Raw genomic sequence first — 15,530 nt, 5'->3', positions numbered from 1 at the left:
TGATTAAAAAAAAAAAAAAAAAAAAAAAAAGTAAGACGACAAACATTTTCTGCTTTGGAATAGTGTCAGTGATTAATTATTTGATTAACACAGAATAATTTAAAAATCCAATAATATCATAGAATATTATTATAATTTAAAATAGCTTTTCTATTAGAATATATTTTAAAACGTAATTTATTCCTTTGATGATAAAGCTGAATTTCTATTTAATCTTTTTTGGAAACCCTGATACAGTTTTATTTTACAAAAATAAAAATAAAAATAAATTAATTAATATTATTTAGCAAGGATGTATTAAATAGTTCTAAAGTGACAGTAAAGAAACCTGTTTTTTAATTCAAAGAATCCTAAAAAAATAAAACGTGTAACAGTTTCCACATAAATATGAAGGACACTGAAGACTGGAGTAATGATGCTGAAAATTCAGCTTTGATCACAGAAATAAATTACATTTTAAAATATAGACACATGGAAGACAGCTATTTTGAATTGGAATAATATTTCACATTTTCTACTGTATTTTTGATCAAATAAAAGCAGCACTGGTGAATATAAAAGACTTTTTTTTTTTTTTAGAGATTTTTTAGTGTGAACAGCATGGATTTTGATTTCATGTTAACTTCAAATGCAGTGAAATATGTACACACTGCAATTGAAACTGATGAGTAGTGCTAACCGCTTCATTACAAGGAAATAAATAAATAAATATATAAATAGATTTGTGTTCCATTCTCATCACAGTTACTCAGGCCTGTTACGTCTTCTTAATCCAGCCGTCAGATCTTCTGGAAGTTTTTGAGCGACTGTAGCATCATCTTCACTGATGTCAGCCGAGTCCTCGAGGAACGGCATACTGGAGTCACTCTCGCTTCCCACGTCTTCCTCTTCTGCTGCAGGTTTGTTCTCCTCACCCTCGTCCTGCTCCGGCTCTTCCTCTCCCTCAGACTCAGGCCTGAGCTCTCGCTGATCACGTGGCTGCGTTTCTGCATTTGTTTGTGATTCCAGACGAGTTTCTGGAAGCTCCTCAGCTGCGGCCAAAGTCTCAATGAGTCTGTCTAGATTGCGCTCACATGTTGGCTCTAAAAGAAATAACCACGTGATTTGCTAAAACACTAAAACACATGCGTATATGTACAAGAGCGCATCTAGTTGCTTAAAAATGTTAAGGTTAGAGCATTATGAATGAAATATAAAATAGCAAAGCAAGTGTCACTCAGGGATCCAAAACTTTACAACATGCACATAATTTCACAAATTTAATATGATGTATTAACACATCACCGCTCAACTCGACTGCAGTGAAGGGTGGCGTGACCTATGTGATATTGGCTGATTCAGTGCTACTTTGTTTATCCTGCTAATTTGCTTAGAATGTACTATTTTCAAAGATCTGTGAGCTGCTTTACTGACTGCAGTCATCTGCATTATTTTAAACTAAAGCTTGCATTACCGCAACATAACTAGTACTTAATCACCGTCATGAACGCAAACTCACATATAAACAATATCCCTTCAGTTAGGATCAACAATAATATATTAAAATCCAAAAAAAATGCATTTTAAAAATAAACTCTCATTCTCAGCACTGTAATGCCAAATAATTATTTAAATGGATATACATACATTTGGACAAATAATAAAAAAAACATCAAATGAAATTTGATAAATAGCAACTAACTGCACACTAAACTGACTAATTGCAAATTTTATTTTTTTTTAAAAATAGATTTTTTTATTGATATAAAAAAAATAATAATAAAAATTGATAAAGAATAAAAATACATAAACAATAAATATATTATCTAAGGGGTTATGGGTTATATGTCTAAATTGCCTAATTCATTATAATAAAAAAAGATTTTAATTTAAAAACAGATAATTATGGATAATATTTAAAAATCAATCACTAATATAAATTTAAAAAACAACTGATATATTATCTAAAGATTTGTTGTACTCCTAATTTCTGATTTTATAAATAATACATTTCTCATTTCTGATGTGGATAAATAATAAACAGATATATTATCTAAGGATTAGCTGCACTTTAAAATTGCCTAATTGCTGATTTTATTCAAATAAATAATTTAAATAAAATTAATCCATTTACAAAAATACATAAACATGGAAAAATAATAAAAATCAATACATAATTAAAAAAAATAAAATACAAAAATAATAAATATATTATCTAAGGATAGGTTGTATGTCTAAATTGCCTAATTAATTATAATTAAAAAAAGTGATAAATAATAAACAGATATATTACCTAAGGATTTGTTGTACTTTAAAATTGCCTAATTATTGATTTTAATTAAATAAATTATTTAAATAAAATTAAAAACAGATATGTATATATCTATTAAAAAAAAGATAAATAATAAAAGTGGATAAATAATAAATGGGTATATTATCTAAGCTTTTGTTGCACTTCTAAATTGCCTTATTGCTGATTTTAATAAAAAAAAACAACAACAACAACAACAACTTTGAACTAAAATATAAAAAAGACAATATATTTTGGTGCTGAAATGTAAGAGAAAATGTACTTAATTGACATAAAATTCAATTCATCATCATTGGATGTTTTCAAAAGCATGCATTTTACACAGTTACTATACGTGAAACTGGTTTCCATGACTCTGAGCGCTGGTGTTATTGTTATCGACCAGCAGCGACACTAACGTTCTCACACGGCGCTGTGTTAATTGCGTGGGCGTGTGTATGGGAGCAGATGTGTTTACCTTCTATCCTGATGTTTGGACACTCCATGCCCCTCTTCTTCATTAGCTGCCGAATGCACTGCAGCTGCGACATGATCTCGCTCTTCTGCTCCATGGCAACAGACTTCACACTGCAGAACAACACCCAGAATAAACAGCAGAACCACACAAGCCGCTCGCCACCGGTGTGCATTTTAATATCGCAAACCCCATTTTTGCTTTTGCATAACCAAAAAAAAACAAGTACTTTAACCAAGTGCATTGTTGCACGACTGAATAAACCACGCTTATTTAAAATGAAGAGGTTTGCATGCATTCAACTTTTCATTTTCATGTGCATGTCTGCTCTCACCAGTTGGTAAGCGGGTCCAGCTGGGTCAGGATGGAGTTGAGCATCTTCTCGGTCTGAGCCAGTCTCTGCTCCAACTCATTCAGCTGATTCTCTGTAGAAAACCACAAATGCTGAAAATATCAAATAAAAGGTGGCGTTTCTAAAAACCTTCCTTAGACACTTAAAGGAGAAGTCCACTTCCAGAACAACAATTTACAGATAATGTACTCATCCAAGATGTTCATGTCTTTCTTTCTTCAGCTGTAAAGAAATTGTTTTTTGAGGAAAACATTTCAGCATTTTTCTCCATATAATGGACTGATATGATGCCCTGATTTTGAACTTCCAAAATGCAGTTTAAATGCGGCTTCAAACGATCACAAATGTGGTTGTAAACGATCCCAGCCGAGGAAGAATGGTCTTATCTAGTGAAACAATCAGTTATATATATATATATATATATATATATATATATATATATATATATATATATATATATATATATATATATATATATATATATATATATATATATATATATATACACATACATACATACACACACACACACACACACATACATACATACATACATACATACATACACACATACACACATACATACACACACACACATACACACATACATACACACATACATACCAGTGGCGGCTACTGGTCTGTCAAATAGGGAAAGCTCATTTTCGGCCTACATCATAAAATTGTCTATTTATTTATTCACAAGAATGTGCCTTATTGTCATAAGTAAGTCACAATGCAAACAATCGTAAAAAAAAAAGCTTTAGTTTTATTATGCAAAATATGATGTATTTTTTCTTTTAGTCAGATGCTACTATATAGTATAAATATTTTGCAATTTAAATAAGGTTATTATGGAGATTTATTTATTTATTTATTTATAAAGTATTTTAATAGAAATATAAGGTTTCATTATGTTATGTTATGTTAAAATTTTTCAAGATTACATATATATATATATATATATATATATATATATATATATATATTAATTTATAGTCATCCTCCATGTTAATATTTAATGTAGTAATCTATATATATATATATATGATTACTACATTAAATATTAACATGAATGAATGAATGAACGATCTAAAAATATATTAAACTCTGTAAAAGTGAAACAAGGAATGTGGTGTATAATTGTGTGAAATGTATGATGAAAATCAAGCAATTTCGCCAAGCAAATATAAAGAAATAGGTTGCAGCAGTTTTTATTTCGACTGAACTTGAGAAATCCGCGATGGGACTGAGCGCGAATAGCTCCAGCGATTCCTTATAGTACAAAATCGCTGTCAGTCAAAAGGAGATGCAATCTTTCGACAGACCCTCCAATCATCACGCAGAAGCTCGGAGTCCAGGCCAGCCCACTCCTCATTTGCTCCTCATTCACCCCCAGAGACGCTGAGCGTCCGTGGGCGGGACATAATCGCAGCGTTTATCCAATGACCGTCTAGTTTCAAAGCACTGAAAAAAAACGTTCAAAGCAGCCGCATTGAAGTCAATGGACGCTGGGCTTCAACGGGGAAATGCACTGTGACGCTACGGGAATGTATGAGAAGTTAGATAGTTAGATATAGCAAGTCAGCAGACCTGCTATATCTAACTGATTCTGAACGAACTCGTCTTTGAGATGAACGTTTTCTAACGCATTTTTAGTCAATAAAATGTTAATACAATAGTACATAATTTGACCATTAATTTTGTGACATTATAGGGGAAGCTGAGCTTCCCTTGCAGTCTTAAAGAAATCGCCACTGATACATACATACATACATATATACACACACATATATATACATATATACACACACACATATATATATATATATATACATATATATATATATATACACACACACACATATATATACACCTCTCGCTCTGCCTGAACTGTTTTTGTTCTGGTTCATGACAGTTAGTGTATGTCGAAAAACTCCCATCTCATGTTCTCCCTCAACTCCAAAATCATCCCATATCACTGTTTTACCTTTTTTGTTAAGGGTGTTTGATCTTTGCATGTTCACTTTGTAAACACTGCGTCGGTACTTCTGCAGCGATGTAGGATGATTTTTGAAGTTGAGGGAGAAAATACGACTGGAGTTTTTCGACATACCCTAACTGTCTTGAGTCAGAATACACAGAGTTCAAGGAGAGAAAGACAAGACGAGCGTTTGAGAATAAAAAGTATTTAAATTGTATTATATTTATGAAAATAACCAATTGTTTCGCTAGATAAGGCCCTTCTTCCTCGGCTGGGATTGTTTACAACATTTGTGATCGTTTGAAGCTGCATTTAAACTGCATTTTGGAAGTTCAAACTCGGGGCACCATATCAGTCCTTTATATGGAGAAAAATCCTGAAATGTTTTCTTCAAAAAACAATTTCTTTACAGCTGAAGAAAGAAAGACATGAACATCTTGGATGACAAGGGGGTGAGTATATATATGTGAACTTCTGTTCTGGAAGTGGATTCTCCTTTAATGACATTTTCTAATATACATGGACGCATGTGATTTTTACAGTCATGTTTGGTATCATTTGAATCATCTCTGTGCGTCTGGTACAGTGGTCTCAATCTTACAAGTAAACAAAAAGGTAATCCAGATCCTAAGAGTTTAGAGATATTTTGCTCAGTGCAGAGGGTGTGCCATTTTTCCAGTGTCTTTCATGCAAATTACCATCTGCACAAAAAAAGTGTAAACCCTCACGCCTAGGACTTGATCGATGCAAATTCCAATTGTTAGTTCCTGTCTCCATTTGGAGAAAGATTGTCTTGGTCTGAGTACTTCAATAAGGACATGCTGCAAGAAGATCAGGGCGCTTCTATAATCAGATGAGTAGTGTGGAGAGTGTCCATACACCTTGTACTAAGCATTTTTCTAAAGTCAGGTATGCATCTTTTACTCTTAGATTTACATTTGAGAATTTGATGTCTTGTATTGATTTGATATCTCTGATTTGACTATGTAATTGGCATAATACATCTTAACCGGACTCATAATTACTTACTTTGAGATTATTGACTCATAGATTACGTTAAATCCATAACAGCAAATCTACGCTCAGGTTAGTAAAGAACTAAAATGCAGCTTAGATATAGCAGAGGAGCACAACGACTGATGTTTTAGAGCTCATTCAGCATTGGGGAAAGTTACTTTTAAAAGGGTGCTATTACGCTTCTTCACTTTTTGAATTTTAGTCAGTGTGTGGTGTGTATCTTTGGGCATAAAAAAGATCTACAAAGTTACAAATCTCAAAGTCCACTCCAAAATTTCGTTTTTAAAAAATCCCTTTTCAAGATCTACAACGAACGGCTCCTTTGGACTACAACATTTGTTTTCCACATGCAATGATGTCACAACACGGACCATTAGAATATCAAATTATCCAATAAACGATCAATAATAATTGTCATTCTAACCTAAATTCGAGGTCACAATATAATCAAGTAACACACACCTGTCTCCTCTGATTTCTTCACTCCTCGAGCTGTTTTGGCTTTTTGAGCTTCAGAATCGCTTGCCGATTTTATCTGCGAACACAAAAAGACATTAGCAACTCAACACAGCAAACCAGAAGAGCGGAAGGTGTTTTTGTCCTGATAAAAATTGGCTTTGGTTTTCATTTCACAAATAATTATAATAGTATTTTTTTTGAAAAACATAGTCTAATTATTTATTTACAACTATGAAAAATCAATTTTCACACTGTATAATGAAGTGTATTTTTATGCCCATTCACTTTTTTTTTTTTATGAATTGTGCCTTTATTTTTAATCACAATCACAAAAAAATATGTGTATATATATATATATATATATCACTGTAAACTGTAAAAATTAAAGGTGCAAACAAAAAGATTATTTTACAAGAAAATACTATTTCAGTCTTTCTTCAAAACTTCACGTTTAATTAAAAGTGTTTAATTAAAAGCCATTTCTTTGTAATTATTTGTGAAATTTTCTAGCAAATTTTACTTTTATTTTTAATATGGTTTTAAACATTTATCATTGCATATTACATACTATTTCACTTGATTTTTATGTACATTGTAAGAAAAAAAAAAAAAATAAAATTGTAAACAAAATAGATTTTTGAATTCTATTTATTTTATTATACATTACACTATATTTTGGATTATATATATATATATATATATATATATATAGATATAGATATAGATATATAAAATCTCAACCTTTCTCATTTTTTAATTTCTCAGCATTTACTTTTTACTTTCTCTACCATTTTAATATGCTTATTCTAAAGAAAAAAAAAAGTTTTTAAACTGTAAAAATTAATATTAAGAATTAAGAATAAAACAATCTACTTCTACTTAGTTCATTTTACAAGAAAATACTATTTCAGGTACTTATATTTTACTTGCCATTTCTTTGTAACTTTTTTTGTAATTGCTACATAAAACTTTTTCCAAGGTATAACAAACGTCAGCACCTTTAGAAACTTATAGGCAGCGAAGAGCCCGACACCAATGGCGTAGATGGGCATGAGGGTAAAGACGTAGCCCTTATTGTTGTTGGATTTGTATTTGTCACTCTTCAGCTCCTGCTCCATGAGTTTCTTCATCTGCTGCATGTTCTCCACACTCTGGGACATCTGAGGCCCCGCGTTCCTGTGGAACTGCTGCTGACTTTTCACGCTGCCAGAACCAAGACCGGGACCAGGACCTGCAGAACCACACAGACCCATTATCCTTCAAATACACATCTAGGGTTCCTAAAGAGATTTAATGAAGGTAAATTTAAGACTTTAAGACCTTTTCAAAGATTAAGTAAAGAAAAGATGAGGAATAGGTATGTCGATATGTTGTCCACATGTTCAAAAGATCTACATTACTTCATGTTCTTGTGAAACAAGACTTCAAATCTTCATTTTGCATCTCAAGTAAATCTTTCTAGATTTAGTTTAGATATTTGAATTGGAGAATAAGACAAAAAGCAAAGGAAAATATTCATTTTTTGCAGTGCATACATAATTTAATATCATGAATATGAATGTAAATCTTTTTGCGCTGACACTACCAGTCAAACATTTTTGAACACTAAGATTTTTAATGTTTTTTAATGTAAAAAGAGTCTCTTCTCCTCTCCAATCCTGCATTTATTTGATCCAAAGCACAGCAAAACTATAAAAATATTTGTAGTATTTAAAACAACTTTTGTTTTTGAATATATTTTAAAATGTAATTTATTCCTGTGATTTCAAAGCTGAATTTTTAGCATCATTACTCCAGTCTTCAGTGCCACAAGATTCTTCAGAAATTATTCTAACATGTTGATTTGCTCAAGAAACAAATTATTTTTATCATTATTACTATCAACAGTTGAGTACATTTTTTCAGGATCCTTTAATGAATAGAAAGATTCAAAGATCAGTATTTATCTGAAATAAAAACCTTTTATAACATTATATGCTATACCATTCAAAAGGTTGTAGTCAGTATAATTTTTTTTTAAGAGATTATTTATATAATTATTATAGAAATGAATACTTTCATTTAGCAAATATGCTTTAAATTGATCAAAAGTGATGATAAAGACATTTACAATGTTACAAAAACATGATAATGTTATTTCAACATGATAATAATAATAATAATAATAATAATAATAATGTTTTTGAGCAGCAAATCAATATTAGAATGATTTCTGAAAGATCATGTGACTGGAGTAATGATGCTAAAAATGTAGGTTTGAAATCACAGGAATAAATAACATTTTTAAATATATTAAAATGGAAAGCAGTTATTTTAAACAGCAAAAATATTTCAAAATTTTACTGCTTTCGCTGCACTTTAGATCAAATAAATGCAGACTTAGTGAGCAGAAGAGACTTCTTTAAAGAGCATTAAAAATCTTACGGTTCAAATACTTTTGACTAGTAGTGTATTTGAGACCTTTTTAAGATATTTTAGAGACGTTACGGCTCCAGAGAGGCTGGTTTATACTACACATTACTGAATAAAAGCAACGACAGCTTCTGCACTTCTTCTAAAATAATTTTGAATATAATAATGTTAAATATCGTGACAAACAATGACCAAAACATGACTGGAGTAAACTCAACAGACCCGAGACGTGGTGAAATCAAGCAAAAACCCATACAGACCCACTGAAGACCCACAATCAACTTAAAAAACATGATAAGCACTATTAACACGCTATAATATACAGAGAAGTAAGCAAACAAACACAGCCGAGGCTGGTCCGCTCGAGTCCGCACCTCTCTTGCTGAGCCGCGGGTCGAACGGTTGACCGTCTCTGCTGCTGCCGCCGCCGAACAACCGCGGAAAGAGCACGAACACCAGCAGCACCGCGGTGAACGCCATAACAAGCTGCTGCGAGGAGGACAGCACCATCTCCGATCGAGGATATTAATACATGAGGACAATCAGCCCCACTGTTGACAAAATGCCTTCTTCGGTTTACGTGTGCGACAGAAATCTCGCGAGAGCGCCATCACTGACCTCTACAGGACTGGCGTGGAATTACTTCTCGCGGCTATTTGTTTTATCCCTTTCATGCAAGTATGTATAACTGCAGACCGGAGATCTCCAAATGGGGGCGGGGTCTCCAAAAGTGGGCAGAACCTCCGAAATGGGGCGGGGTCTCGTCACGCAAAGACTTTCACCATTGGCTCTGGCTTCAGTCAATTGTTATTGACTTACGTTTCAAAATAAAACTTTATAAATTAAGCATTGTTTCTATTTGTTTTAAAATAAAGCTAAATATGCTACATAAATAAATATGCTCAGTGAGAGCAGAATTATGAATCAGATTACAAAAATTACGTACTTGTAATTCGATTAAATTACATTTAATCTACTTTTTTTTATGGATTACATGATATTATTTACGCAATAGCAATAAATTATTCATTATTTATTCATTCTCCCTAATTCCTCTTTTTTATCTTTTAAATGGTCCTTTCTAAACAGTCTTCAAGTTGTCTTCTGATCCTCTTTCACTTAATATATTTACATGAAGCTTCCCTGAGATTTTAAAATAAGTATTTTAATCCTTAAGCATCGCATTTGTATTTTCATTGGCTCTCTGACGCTGGTTTATGGCCACATGACATGCAGGTAAACAAATAAAATACTTATTTTTTTAGTAAGTTTTTTATTTTGAGTGAGCTTAAAATGATTTAACTGCAAAAAACCTTGCAGTTCCTTCACAAACACCAGTTTGGGAAACCTTGACCCTGAAGCACAAAACCAGTCTTAAGTAGCACAGGTATATTTGTAGAAATAGCCAAAAATACATTGCAAGGGTCAAAATGATCAATTTTTCTTTTATGCAAAAAATCATTAGGATATTAAGATCATGTTTCTTGAAGATATTTTTGTAAATTTCCTACCTTAAATATATCAAAACGTAATTTTTGATTAGCAATATGCATTGCTAAAAAAAAGCAATTTTCTCAGTATTTTGATTTTCTTGCACCCTCAGATTCCAGATTTTCAGTCCAACCTCTTTGTTTCGATGCCAGAGCAGGGATGTGAGTTAGACAAGAATATCTCGGATTGAGCGATTGAGGTGTTGTGTTGCTGGATGTAATAATGTATGTAGTGGTCGTCATTTCCTCCCGACATCTGAGCCGCTGAAGATGCAGTGGATTACATTTGTTTGTGAAGGGAATGCACCTCCCGATCTACATAAATGCGTCTATGTTCGTGATCCAGCTTTTGTCAAGGTAAAAAGGGTGTTGTTTTACACAACCACTGAGAATTTTTAACCAAAGTATATTATAGACTTTTCATTAAGACTCTAAAAAATCATATCAACTTGTGGAAAATGGGCATCCGATGACCCCTTTAAAACAATAACAGAAAATCGTTTTTGCCTGCTGTTTTCCTGTTATTCTTTCTCTAGGTGCATTTCTATTTCCAAATGTCAGGCAAGCAGAAATGCACTTTAAAAATCTTGTGTGTGATAAGCAATCTACTGTACCTAAAAAATCGGAACACCCTCCCAGAAGGCCAAGCTTCCCAGAACAGATGGGTTATCTAAGGAATTTACTCAATTCAACAACATAAATGATAATGCTTTTTTTGGCATGAGCACAGGAAACACCTCCCAAATCATTCAAAGCATATGTCGATCATAGAAACAAGTATTTAGGATCTACAGCACAGATCTAAAACAAAAATAAAAATTCACATCTGTGCTTTAATATCCTTTGCATCTCACAATTCAGACTTTTTTTTTAATTGGAATTCTGACTCAGAATTATGAGATATAGTGACAGTTACCTTTTTTATTTTTTTATTTTGTGGCAGGAAAAAAAAATTGCAGGACAAACTGAGAATTGTGAGTAAGTTATAATTTTATTTCAGACTCTTTTTCTTACCATTTTGAGTTTATGCCTCAGAATTGCATAGAAAAAAAGTCAGCATTTCAATTACTTTTATTTTATTTTAGTTTTATAATAACTATCATCCATCCATCTATCTATATACAGTACCGTTCAAAAGTTTGGGGTCAGTACATTTTTATTGTTTCTTTTTTTTTTTTTTTTTTTTTAAGAAATTAATACTTTTATTCACCAAGGAAGGATGTATTAAGTTAATAATTAAAAGTTTATTAAAAGTTAATAATAAATAATTTACATTGTTATATACACAGGTTAAAAAAAAAAAAATATATATATATATATATATATATATATATATATATATTTATTTTTTAAAGTTAATTAAGAATTTTTCTCTCGTAATTTAGGTTTGTACCGTCGCAATTCTCACAATGATATATGAACAAACCCTTCTGTAAAAACCTTCAGAATACAGATAGCAATAAAACTGTTAAGTCTGGTGTAAGTCAGTGCTGCTTATTTAAACGCCCTTTAAAGATTAAACAGTAACTGAACACTCTAAAAACAAATGATGCTATATAGCACTAAAAGTGGTTTCTTTGGCTCGTAATCATAGGGGAACCACTTTTAGTGCTATATAGCACCTATTTTAAAAGGTGCTATATGGCACCTTTGTCAAATGGTTCTATGTATGTATGGCAGTGGTGCTATATAGCACCTTAACGACCCCAAAGAACCACTGAAGAACCAGACAGGGGCTTGACCGGTTCTTTATACACTAACGGTGCTATATAGCACCACAATCACACCAAAGAACCGCTGAAGAACCGCTGAAGCACCATTTTTTTTCTGTGTGATACAGACAAATAGATAATGTGTAATTAAAAAAACACACCGGTTCATGCGGAAACACCGGCTTTGCCTGCAATGTCACGTTTCTACATCCATTCTATATTATTTGAAGGTCAGCCGTAATAAAACTCACATCTTGCCTTATCTAAAGCAGAAGACACCGCTATCACTGTTATTAAATATTATTCACATGAATGGGCAGGTGGACTGTAGACTTTGTCTTATCCTTATCTGAATCGAAGGAGAACGTTTTCTCATTTTATAAATTCCACCTTTATTTGTTTTTCACTTAAATAATTGATGGGATTTATATGTATCGTTGAATTGGTGTATGTGTATGTATTTATGTATGTATTTTCTTGATATATGTTATTATTGTTGACGAGCTCACCGAGCAAATTCCAAACAACCAGGTTGTTATGGCAATAAAATAAATACTTATTCTAAAGGCCTGTTACAATCACCAGCTGGAGTGCCCTCTACAGGAGTTCAAGGGCACTCCAGTCCAGACTCTGTGTTCACTCAACCCACCATGCTTTACTCTTGTTTGTATGTGTCATGTTCTCATTGGTTCCCCTGTTCTATGTGTCCCCTTTCCATTGGTTGGTTTTGGTCATGTGTTCCCTCATGTTTAGTATTTAAGGCTCCCACTCACCCCTCTGTGTGCTGATTGTTGTTTAGCCTGTTATTTCCATTGTGTTTCCTTGTTTATTTCCAAGCCTTGCCTTCGTGTGTTTTCGACCCTGGACTGTCACTGTGTTTCTTGAACCTTGCCGCCTGCACTGACCACTTCTCTTGTTTATTGGATTACCGTGTTTGGATTACCTTTTATGCTCCTGTTTGCCGTCGCTGACCTTGCCTGTTTGACTACGTTTATCAATAAAGCTAGCACTTGGATCCGCTTCTCACTGTCTCCGTTACAGAACAATCAGCCACTACAAGGATCCAGCAGCTATTCTGGAGTCATCCGGTTCCAGTATGAATTCAGCAGTACAGATCATGCGTCTCAAACAAGGTGAGCGGTCAATTGAGGAGTACATTATGGACTTTGTTGAATTAGCTAATCAGACTTCAATGGACGATCTATGTCTGATGATATTTTTCCGTGGAGGGCTTTCTGAACCTTTCCGCTTCTCAATGCCACTTCATGAACCTCATTGGACTTTGGAACATTACATAGACATTGCACTGCAAATTAGTGGCTCATCGTTTACTGTGGGTGTCGCGGAGGAGCAACGCGTCATCGCGGTAACGCCGGCCGTGCAACCCGCCCGTGTATTGGCGGCTACAACTGACCCCGTTCGCAAAATGGCGGCCACGTCGGTGCTCACTCACAAGATGGCGGTGACGGCGGAGCCCGTTCATAAAATGGCGGCGAAAATAGAGCTCCGTCACGTCACAGCTGCCATACAAGAGCCATATAAAGTCGCAGCTGTGTTTCCTGAGTTAAGTCAAGTTTCTGAGTCCAGTCAAGTTGCAGCTGTGTTTCCTGAGTCAAGTAAAGTCACAGCTGCCACCCCAGAGTCAAGCCAAGCTACAGCTGCTGTTCCAGTGTCAAGTCAATCTACAGCTGCTGTTCCTGTGTCAAGTCAATCTACAGCTGCTGTTCCTGTGTCAAGTCAACCCGGAGCTGTGTTTCTTGCATCAAGTCAAGTCAGAGCTGCTCTTCCTAAGGCAAGTCAAGTTAAAGCTGTGTTTCCTGTGTCAAGTCAAGCCAGAACTGTTGTTCCTGTCTCAAGTCAAGTTACAACCATCTTTCCTGAACCAAGTACAGTCAAGATGGCTGCCACACCACAACCAGCTCACAAGATGGCTGCTATCTCCAAGCCAGCTCACAAGATGGCCGCCCTTCCTGGGTCTGCTCACAAGATGGCCGCCCTTCCTGGGTCTGCTCACAAGATGGCCGCCCTTTCAGGGTCTGCTCACAAGATGGCCGCCACGCCAGAGCCACTGCGCAAGATGGCCGCCACGCCAGAGCCACTGCGCAAGATGGCCGCCACGCCAGAGCCACTGCGCAAGATGGCCGTCACGCCAGAGCCACTGCGCAAGATGGCCGTCACGCCAGAGCCACTGCGCAAGATGGCCGTCACACCAGAGCCACTGCACAAGATGGCCGTCACGGCAGAGCCTGTCCACAAGATGGCCGCTGTCTCCCAGCCGTACCACAAGAGGGCTGCCATCCTAGAACCCCCGGCCAGCACTTGGACGCCGCCTGTGGTCATGATGGCCCACGTGCTGGATCCACCCTTAATGACGGTATGGGCAGCTAAAGTGGCACTCCTTCACGCCGTGGCAGCTACCCTGGGGTCAAGTCAGGCTTTCAAGTCAAGTCAAGACACAGCTGTTGTTCTCCACGAGTCAGGTCACGTTACGGCTGTTGTTCAGGAGTCACGTCCCGTTACAGCGGATCTCCATGAGCCAAGCCAGGCTACAGCAGATCCTCATGAGCCAAGTCAAGTTGCTGCTGTTATTCTAGAGTCAAGTCAAGCTTCAGCTGCTGCTCCAGAGTCCAGTCAAGCTTCCAAGTCCAGTCAAGCTTCCAAGTCCAGTCAAGCTTCCAAGTCCAGTCAAGCTTCCAAGTCCAGTCAAGCTTCCAAGTCCAGTCAAGCTTCCAAGTCCAGTCAAGCTTCCAAGTCCAGTCAAGCTTCGGTAACAGCCGTAGTTCCTGAGTCAAGTAAAATCAATGATCTTCACAAGTCAGTTCCAGTCACCGCTGGTCTTCACTTGTCAGATCAAGTCACCGCTGATCTCCATGAGTCAAAGCAGTTCACTACTGATCTTCACGAATCAAGTCAAGTCACAGCCGATCCCCACAAGCCAAGTCAAACCACAGCTGTTCCCTCAAGGTCAAGTCAAGTCACCGCTGTTCCCTCAAGGTCAAGTCAAGTCACAGCTGCTCCCTCAAAGCCAAGTCAAGTCACAGTTGTTCCAGCCAAGCCAAGTCAGGCTACCGCTGTTCCACTAAGGCCAAGTCAAGTCACAGCTGTTCCACTAAACCCAGGTCACGTCTCGCCCGAGCGCCCAGAGCCAGGTCACGTCTCGCCCGAGCGCCCAGAGCCAAGTCACGTCTCGCCCGAGCGCCCAGAGCCAAGTCACGTCTCGCCCGAGCGCCCAGAGCCAAGTCACGTCTCGCCCAAGCATCCAGAGCCAAGTCACGTCTCGTCTGATCTGCCAGAGCCACGCCATGCCTCGTCTGATCTACCAGAGCCACGGCATGTCTTGATCGCCAGTGTGATAGACAC

General features: G+C 35.9%; 1 protein-coding gene across 1 annotated transcript; it reads right to left on the bottom strand.

The window, feature by feature from the left end:
• Positions 1 to 14: 14 nt before the first annotated feature.
• Positions 15 to 9,561, bottom strand: ccdc107 (coiled-coil domain containing 107). Its single transcript, XM_051108584.1, has 6 exons — positions 9,343 to 9,561; positions 7,555 to 7,787; positions 6,560 to 6,632; positions 3,079 to 3,169; positions 2,748 to 2,857; positions 15 to 1,082 (listed from the first exon to the last, which is right to left on the bottom strand). Exons 1-6 carry the CDS (start codon positions 9,476 to 9,478, stop codon positions 745 to 747), a joined length of 981 nt encoding a protein of 326 aa, XP_050964541.1. The 5' UTR covers positions 9,479 to 9,561; the 3' UTR covers positions 15 to 744.
• Positions 9,562 to 15,530: the final 5,969 nt, after the last annotated feature.

Source organism: Labeo rohita, chromosome 4 (assembly GCF_022985175.1).
Source record: "Labeo rohita strain BAU-BD-2019 chromosome 4, IGBB_LRoh.1.0, whole genome shotgun sequence".
In the NCBI taxonomy this organism is placed as follows: Eukaryota; Metazoa; Chordata; class Actinopteri; order Cypriniformes; family Cyprinidae; genus Labeo; species Labeo rohita.
This window is presented reverse-complemented; position numbering and strand designations above follow the sequence as displayed.